Below are 9,711 nucleotides of genomic sequence, written 5' to 3' on the forward strand. Positions count from 1 at the left end.
GGTAGCACTTTGATTTTCTGTTGGCATTAATGGTTACTTTTCTTCACTGTAATTTTGTTTATAGCTGTGGTATGCTACAATGTATATGTCATGAGAGCTGGAAGGGAGGTAAAAACATGGTACACCAAGAGACTTTGTGATTTAGGCTTCAGATCCTACTCTTTGCATCATGCAGATTGAATATTGTTTTGTTAATACTGTGCTAGATAACCTAGAGAAAAAAAAACAACAACCAGCAAATAGAACAAAACAAACTTTGTTCTGCACAAGAAGAACACAGGAAGATTTACTTTTTGTAACATTTACCTGTGCTTGGTGTATATTTAGTTGAATAGCAAAGAAATTAGACAAAGGCATTCAAACAGAGAGAAGAATGGAATTAGACTTTGAAAACTGCCGACCCCTGAAACCAAAGTATACCTCACTTAGCCTTGATGTCAATACTTCATGCTATCCACCCCCACATTATTCCAGGTCCACTCGGCCTCAGTCCGATCTCCAGCGATGGTCAGTCCCGGGCCTGTATCTGGCTGACCACTGAGCCCTCGTCCAATCTCCCTGAGGAGCTCCTCCAGTGTGTCCGCATCGTCTCCTGGGACATGGTAGGCTCCCATCTCCTGGAGGGAGAGGAGGGCCAGGCGGCTGGCAGTGTCCTCAGCGGGACCAACGGGACGGCAAGCATTCCCGTTGTCACCCAGAGCAAGGATGACATGCTGAAAACAGGTAAGTAACTTCACCATAAAATAGCTGGGACGGATTCCCCCTGCCACAGTGTTTTTTTTTGTTGTTGTTGTTTTTTTTTTTTTTCAGTGACTATTTCCGAACCAAAAAGAGAGACAAAAAAAGCTGCCTTGGCCTTTCATAAATTTTGAGCCTACAGTCTTGTGCATCTACTAATATCAAATAATAACAAAAGGACCCCTAGTTCTTGCACCATAGGGCATTTTACAGTTGTGCACAGCCCGGAAATATCCTGCCATGAATAATACAAACATTACTGTCATAGAATCATCTTGTTGTGATATCATTATTGTAATACAAAATGTACATTGTAGCTGAACCACAACTGTGATAAGAAGTTCTTTATGTTGATTTTATCTCTGAAATTAGATGTTGTAGATAAGCTACACATTGGGAAAAGGGAAAAAAAAGACAAAGCCCCTGTGTCCTCCCATACTTCCGTATTCCGCTTCAATTTCTCTTCTCTATTCTTACCTTTACAGCCACCATAGCTGCTCTCCAGTCAGTGAACTCATCACACTGGCAGACTGTGTCTGAACAGAGCACCTCAGTGAGAGGCGTGGCCTACGGGGCGTGCGTCGTCCACGCGGTGCTTTTGACTCGGCAGACCTACGGCGCCAGGGGACTCTCCCAGTACCAGGCCTTCAGCAGTGTACAGGTCAACCACTCTATGGAGGTCATTCTGGGGTCAAAGTTCATGGAAGCAGGGGGTCAAGCCCCAAGTGGGGCCCTGGAAGAGCTTTGTCTTCTCATTACTGAGGTGAGAAATCAGTCTAGGGCCAACTATCATGGCAAAGGCTTGCAAGTTTTTAGAATGTTTATGATTTTTATTTTTCTATTTACTGATGAAATGCGCAAACATGCATTAAACACAAACGTATAAATAGTTTGTTCATTGAATACGTCGTAAACATTAATGTGTAGATCGTCGTAAGCTATCCAGAGTTTGACTGGATTGAATGGGAAGCAGTATCGTTGCTGGGGCGACAAGACCTCATATCTACAAAATGTCAAATGTTCAGGAGAGTAAAAAACATGGCGGCCTTTGACATGCCGTGGTGGCTTCATTTTTGGAGTAAGACAGTAGGGATTTGAACATGACATCACTTAACCCATTATTTGACCATTGATAAAAAAAAAATAAAGATTCATTTTCACCGAAATTGCAGATACAAGGTCTTGTCACCCCAGCGACAATGTGTAGTATGTTTACACTACATGACTGTATGTAGATTAACTGATGATGCATCTCACCCTACTTGTTACTAGTTTGAAAAGCGAAGAAAGCAATTTGATAACATACTTTGAGAGGAGCCATTTTGATAGCAGGCTTTGTGCTTTGTGCTCTTTGTAGGTCGTGTATGGAAACATGCTGACCGACCACTGGGACCACTTCTACCTCTCCACTGTGGTCAGCCACATCTTGGCCGCTACCAGCCGCAGTGGAGGTCAGCTGGTCCTTGGCTCCGTCGCCGTGCCGACCCCTCCTGCCAATGTAGACCCTAGTGACTATGCCACCTGGCTGGGGGAGAAGTGGGGAGAGGCAGCGAATACCACCGAGGCCATGGGCATGGATGATGGAGTGAAGAAGCTGGTTAACAAAGCAAGGTGTGTGAGCAACTGCTTGTAGTTTTTGCAATGTGAGACTTATAAGACATGATTGGATTTTGTGATCCAAAAGGACACTGACAGCGTGCAAAATGAATATAAATGAAAGTAATTATAAATATTATTTTCTTTTGGGATGAAAAATGCAGTGACTTTCCCTTTTGAAGACAATTTTTAAAGCATTAATTTCATAGACTTTGGTATCATTCTTTGCCGAATGTGTAATTTCACAAGTTTCTGTTGATTGGTTTGTTGGTTGGTTGGTTAATATGGTTTATTGAATAACATGTTCTCGCAACCAAAAGGCTGAATTGCAACATTTGTTCACAAAGACATAATACTACAATACAAATTTCATTAAATAAGAAAATGCATACAATTGTAAAATTATTCATCACTATTATAAAGATAACAGTTCACATCATTTACAACATTATTCATTATAAAATCTTTTACATTCACTACATTCAACACACTGCAGGTGACGAACAAACATAAACTGAATAACAGGGACCCATGCAGTTACTTCTTTTCCTCACATTCTATTCACGTCTTCCTCCTCCCTCTCTCTCACAAACACACACGCACTTACACGCACGCGCAATTGTTGATTTGTGAAAATGAGAGCACTGTCAAAATAGTTCATCTGCAGTAGTGTTATGATGAGTTGGTAAACACATAAATATCTTGATCATACTTCTCTTTCCATTACAGTGGTCTGGACTTCCTGTCCTACTTGGACAATCTGTACGAGCTCCAGCACTCTGGACCAAAGGCTCCCTCTGTTGAGATTCACCCGCCGTTCGACTCCACCAAGATCGCCAATGCTGTCGACTCCATCACGGAGAGGCTTCCCTCCATCGTCGACCTCGGTGAACTCCCCGTCCACATCGTCAACGATGCCCCCAAGTACACCTTCCCCTACCACACACAATCCCTCATGAGTCTGCTAAGTGCTGCTAGTGTGGAGATGCCCCAGAGCATTGGCTTTGTGCTGATGCAGGTACATTATATGCAAGACTTTGATGTTAGGTTGTAGCAATTTGTGCCTTTATGTTCTACACAGAATGAAGACCTCCAAACCATTTTGAATTGAGAGGACAGAATCAAAATTTGACCTTTCCCAGCTATTGTTTCAATATAAAGAGTTTCCTATTTTTCATGATAACTTTGCTACACACTCCTATGGGCATTGCTCTTTCTTCCCCTCTCTTTTGCCAAATCATCCTTATTGTTCATTATGAGGTCTGAGAATGTGAGTACTGAACTCATTTTTCTCATGCACATGGTTTATGAGGGGCATGACGGTTAAAGCATTTTGCTTCGCAGTGTAATCTGTTGGCAGGATTTGCTGTCTGTCAGAGTATCAGCCACTACGCCATGGATACTGCTGACCCTTTTTAAAGTTCAAGACAAAGTTGCAGTAAGGTTCAGTGTCCAACTTACAGTGTGTTACTAAAGTGTTTTCTTCAATCCTGTACTGTAATCTTTATCACATCTTCAAACCTTAATTTCAAGCACTACTCTCAAAAGTCTAAAGCATATTGCAGTGTTTGGTGTAAGATGTCAAAAGCTTGCCAACATGCAGAGTTTACATGACTTTCGTAGCAGTGTATTTACTGGTGTTTTGTCTTCCACAGGAGTGTCACTGGTTCAACTCCCTGCTGTGCCACGTGCGTCAGTCCCTCTATGCCCTGGAGTGCTGCCTCCTCCAAGGCCAGTATGCCATGGAGCCTGCCCTCAGGAGTCTGGCCATGGCCTTACAGCAGGGTATGGTCCCTGCCACCTGGGTGCATCCAAACAGGCAGCCCTGTGGGCATACCATCATCTCATGGGTCACTCGTAAGTTTCTTATTGTTGTTAGCATTGTTGCTATTTCATCCATTGCTCCCTTTTCCTTTCTAAGCCTATATGCCAAATTATCATTTCGTCTGGTGAGAATAAGAAGGGCATTCAGTTGCCGCTAAAGCCATCAGTGTTCGATACCATTTAACGTTCTTCTCATTTTCAACGGGCGATTTGGTGCCCTGTGTAATGCATATACACAGCTGTCGTACAGTGGTGTCGTCCTAATGCAGCATCCATGTGTATTTTCATATATCTCCCGTCTCCTCGCTCATTTACACTTATCTAATGCAAACTGAATGTGCATACATTGAAGCTGACATGCATACCTACAATGTACACACATGAATAGATTTATTTGTTTATTCATTTTTTTAGTTTGTTCGTTTGTTTTAACTAGTAGGATGAGTCATTTCTAGAATGTTCATATTTCCTTAGAAGTGTTCATTACTAGCCTTACTGTGAGGGAAATTTTGTTTGAATGTGACTATAGATCTGAAGAGACGTCACACGCAGATGCAGAAATGGATCAAGGAGAGGAAAGTGCCCCGCTCTGCCCCCCAACCCAACGACACGCCAATCCCAGACGAGCCCCGGGGCCACCTCATGACAATCTGGATGGGAGGTCTGGTGAACCCTACGGCAATCATCACGTCCCTCCGGCAGGAGAAGGCTGCCCTCGCTGGTTGTCTCCTGACAGACGTAAGTTCCCCCTTTCCGCCAATGCATTAGTACAGCTGAATACATTGCAACGATGCATGATACCTGCAGCAGAATGATCATGTTGTTGTCACAGTGTTCACAGTGGCATGTAAAGTAGTTATTCAGCTGTGGGTGTGAAATTTGGATGCAAAATGCCTTTCCAGCTTTTTATATTTCCCTTCCTTCATGAACAGTGGATTATATTGTGCAGATAAAAGTGTTATGGCATAATGAGAATTAAATTCAATGTGGATTGAAGTTATTTTGGAATCTCCCTTCAGGCCAGAGAGTACCAAGCTGTCATTGATGTAAGCACACCTTCAAGTTGATAGTCGAGATGAGAAAGCCAGTCTGTAAGATGTCACCACACGTACAGACTAACATGTGATATGTTACATACATACCTGATAAAATTGTTTGTGTAATAGACAGGTCTGTTACATTTTGGTTTCCATCTAATGTAAGTGTATATTTCTCTAGTGATCTGTAACATTAACTTCCCTTGAAAGTTCTCTACACTGTATGTACATCGTGGGTCTATTCAAAGATTGAATTGAAGATTGAGACTACAATTAAATCCTGTGATTGTAGGTGGACATCACCAGCAGTGTGTCCAAGTCAATGGAGGAGGATAGCTTTGATATCGTCCACCATGGCGGTATGTACCTCAGAGATGTCTACCTGGATGGAGCCTCTTGGGATGTGGAGAAATGCTGTCTGGCAGCAGCCAAGTATGTTCCCTTGTGATGGAAGAATGTTTTCTTGATTGGCACTCACATAGAGAAATGTAGTCGTTGGTTAAAGAATTGTACCATGTTACTATGTTAGTGGAGTACAGGATTGTGATATAAGATACCCAAGGTGCATGTATAAAAGCAATATGTGCAATGGATTTAGATATACAGGTGTATATGCAATAAGTTCTTGCTTGTATGGAGTCTGCAGATGTATAGATTCATACATATTGACAAATGGTTAAGACGATACATATTACAACCTTAGTGACATTTCTCGGAGAATGTAAGCATTCTGGAATATAGAGATTCCTAACAGGATTTGTATGTCTTCAGCTTGTCATCTTGCCAAATGTGTTTACATGCCTTTAGTCTGAAATTCAATTTGTTAAATTGTTATGAAAAGTACTTCAGCAGTAGTTTGAACTATAGTCCCCCTGTCAGACCACACAGTCTGTAACACTATAAATAACTACATCTTCTTTCCTACTCAGGCCAACGCTGTCAGTAATGCCCAGCATCTACATTAGGCCGCTCCTACCCGATGAGGAAGCCATGAAAGACGAGGCAGAAGTGGTCAACGAAAATGACCAGCAAGAACCGCCCGCTGCAGAGCCTGTCAAGGTTGATGGCGAGGACACGGACACCGAACAACCCAAGCTTGGTGTTTACCGATGCCCTGTCTTCCTCAACCAGTCTAGACAGGTGGGAGGCAACTTTTTAGTTCTCATCCTATTGTACAGCTGCAGCCTGTATTCTCAACCGAGCGTTGTAACTCTTTATGTGCATTTTTGCACGCCCGACTTGGTGGACGGCGTACCAACTTTGCATATTTTGTTCAAATGTACAAACCCACCCAAACTGATTGATAGATTGCCAAATGCTACTGACAGTACAATGAAAACATTTATAGCTCTTCGGTTCCCCACATGCTTAGCTTGCATTTTATGTGGTGACTGACTAGCAAGCAGTGTTTCCTACTGGATTTGCATGTAAATTCTTAGTTTCTGTAACTGTCTCGAAAATATGCCGATCATGCGTTTGTTTTCACTCCAGTAGCTGCTAAATACCCAGATGTCGGACCTCGAGAATACATTGTATTTCTCCGATAATGGAGAACATTTATTCTCTCTTTTATGTCTTTTCCATTTCCTCAAGTGATGATTTCCTTCTAAAGTGGCCATTTCCTGCCTCCAGGCAGGTCATTCTGCCAAGTAAAATCTGCTTCTCAGATGACAAACGGAGCACAGTCTTGAATATTGATTATATGCCGCTTGATCACAATGAAAAGTTCAGAAAACAGAAATGATGTCACAAAGGTTGGAAGTGAGGGGCTTCAATCCAGACTCCACTTACCAATACTTTGGATGTGATCTAGTGATGGTTAGGGTTCAAGGGATTTTGTATAATTGTTTTTGAAGAAGCATGCTACCTTTTGATTCTAAATGTTAGTGTAATGTTACTGTATGAGTTTTATCATAGAGACCTAGCAGTAAAAAAGAAAAGAAAAAGAAAATACCCCCCAAAACAGCAACTAAAGCTTGGTTGCTGTTTCATTGCGTAAAGGAAAAGTTGAGTAACTATTATTAATCATATTTGTGCAAGGATTACACGAGTATACAATGAAGAGAAGAAATGATGTGGCTAGAAGTCATGTAATCTTGCTAGTCCGCATGATCAAGTGCCTCACAGATTTGGCAGGATCAAAACGTGAAAAATGTAGCTGCTTTCTAAAATAAGATAATATTTTTATAGCAGCTGACGTTTCTTTACCTGTAAAATTACAATTTACCCTCATGGATGGATTTCTAATAGTAGACTAGGAGTACATGTGTGCTGTGAATTGTTGGAGAATGTAACATTCCATGACATACGCTCTCCTCTCTTTTCCAAAAACAGGTGTGTGCATTCACCCTGGACCTAGCCTGCCCCCTTCCTGTTGAGCAGTGGACCATGTCTGGAGCTGCCCTCATTCTGGATCCAGGTGAGTTTAAGGCACAGTATGATTGCCATGTCGCTAACTTTAGAAAAGTAAAATGTCAAGGGATTCTTCTTTTTGTACAGCTCCAATATCAGTGGTGTTCTGGTATGTACACTGTAATTTCAGCCAACACAAAAGAATGTACCCATGGTTGATCAGATGATTTTATTTCAGTATGCTATGTTGTTGTTTAGTCATTGGTTTGCTTTTTTTTGCTGTTTTCTGAGGGATGCTGGCTTTTCAGTATTTTGCTTGATTGCTTCTCAACCGACACTTTTTAGGATATATTTTGTGCCAACGTTGATATGTTCTGCATGCTGTGTCTTGATATAGAATGTGGCATATTTCTAATAATCTTTGGTTGTCATGGATTTTGCAGAGGCACCAGAGAATGAAACGAGGAAGTGGCCTCAGCCATCAATGCCGCCCTCTACCCGAACACTGGAGGAAACTAAGGCCAGCATCGCCAACGAGGAAGGCGGTAGCGAGAGAGGACCACCCTCCCAGGCATCCAGACGTTCCCTTGGTAGCAAACCGGGCAGTGCGACAGGCTTGAGGATAAGCTCGGGTTCCCGTCACTCGGCGGTGAGTCGTCCAACCAACAGCAGGCAGTCTGTCCGTTCAGAAAAGAGGGTCACCATCGAGGAAGTGGAAGAGGAGGAGGAGAAGCCGAAGCAACCTCTGAAGCAGGAGCCGGTTGCTGAGGAGATGGAGGATGGTGCTGGAGGAGACGGAACGGGGAAGATAAAAGAGGAGGAAGAGGAGGAAGCGGCTGAGCTGCTCCTGACAGCAAGGTCCATGGAGATTGAGAGGAAACGGCACCTGAAGTCGACTTTTGACTACCGCAACCTGGCTGGTGCTCTCAACGACAATCAGAATGCTTATCCAGACGAGGAGGATGAGGAGGAAGCCGACAATGAAAATGCAAACAATGATGCAGGGGATGAAGGTGACTATGACGATGGGTTTGAGGCTGCCTCAGAACGTTCTTCCACCAGGAGCTCACACCACTCAGACTCAAGGGCATCCAGCGCTTCTTTGCAGAATGGGGATGAACAAAAAGATGTGGACGAGGATGAAGATGTCCAGGAGAAGGAGAAAGAGGCGGACGACGAAGGCGATGATGACTATGATAAAGAATCTCGCAAGAGTGCACAGTCAAGGCAGAGTGTCCAGTCTCGCCATAGTGCGAAGTCACATCACAGTGTGAAGTCACATCACAGTGTGAAGTCACATCACAGTGTGAAGTCACATCACAGTGCCGAGTCACATGGCAGTGCTCAATCAAGGCAGAGCCATGTAAATGGCAAGGCCAGCCCTACTGAGTCCGACAAGAACTCTCCATATGCCACTGGGAGTAAAGCCACTGACAATATCAAGGAAGGGAAGAGCCCCATGGGGTCAAGAACAAGTCTTCAGTCTAAGAGATTATCACAAAAGTCGAAGGATGAAGACACTGCATCAAAGAAGAGCTTCAAGGTAGCTGAAGGGATCTATGGATCCGACAAAGGCTCAAAGAGAGGTGGGAGTGGTGCCTCAACAAGATCCCGCCCCAAGCCAGAACCAGATAAGGACCGTGCATCCTCCGCAGAATCAAACAGGTCCAATGGGAAAGTTTCCCCTGGCGGTGAAGAATCCAAAGACCTCGTGCCAAGGCCGCCCAGTGATGCAGGCTCCAGGAAATCTGGAAGACCAGGCAGCAGTGGCAGCAGGAGATCCATCAGGTCCGCATCATCTGTTAAATCCAAGAAGGAAAGTGATGATGATAAGGGGAAGGAGAGGACGTCCTCTGATGATTCTGAACATCGGAGTGGGTCACCAGGCTCCCCCAAGGGGGACAAGAAGGATCACCATGGCTCCAAAGAATCCTTGAACTTCTTTGAGCAAGCCATCGCCACGATTACGGGGCAGGACAGCGATGACGAGAGCAGCAAGAAGCGAGCGGAGGAGGCCAAGTCAGCTGCTAGCCACGGCAGACAGAGCAGCCAGGGACAGGAGAGTGGCCAAGAAAGGGAGAGTCGGCAGGGGAGAAGGAGCGGACAACTGACGATCAGCCAAGCCTCTGGAAGCATCTTCAACAAGGACGACCCTGCCTACTAA

At 43.9% G+C, this 9,711-nt stretch overlaps 1 protein-coding gene across 1 annotated transcript in view; it reads left to right on the plus strand.

Annotated features, from left to right (window-relative positions):
• The window catches only part of LOC139727080 (uncharacterized), a 90,602-nt gene extending 80,891 nt beyond the window's left edge, over positions 1 to 9,711 (plus strand). The window contains exons 85-94 of the mRNA XM_071638058.1: positions 475 to 723; positions 1,224 to 1,501; positions 2,096 to 2,349; positions 3,064 to 3,352; positions 3,990 to 4,191; positions 4,688 to 4,896; positions 5,488 to 5,627; positions 6,125 to 6,335; positions 7,530 to 7,614; positions 7,991 to 9,711. Of these exons, the coding sequence (XP_071494159.1) occupies positions 475 to 723; positions 1,224 to 1,501; positions 2,096 to 2,349; positions 3,064 to 3,352; positions 3,990 to 4,191; positions 4,688 to 4,896; positions 5,488 to 5,627; positions 6,125 to 6,335; positions 7,530 to 7,614; positions 7,991 to 9,711 (3,638 nt within the window). The remainder of the gene's footprint in view (positions 1 to 474; positions 724 to 1,223; positions 1,502 to 2,095; positions 2,350 to 3,063; positions 3,353 to 3,989; positions 4,192 to 4,687; positions 4,897 to 5,487; positions 5,628 to 6,124; positions 6,336 to 7,529; positions 7,615 to 7,990) is intronic.

Source organism: Diadema antillarum, unplaced genomic scaffold, assembly GCF_040938485.1.
Source record: "Diadema antillarum isolate AM-2024a unplaced genomic scaffold, OU_Dant_1.0 seq00000118_RagTag, whole genome shotgun sequence".
Classification (NCBI taxonomy): Eukaryota; Metazoa; Echinodermata; class Echinoidea; order Diadematoida; family Diadematidae; genus Diadema; species Diadema antillarum.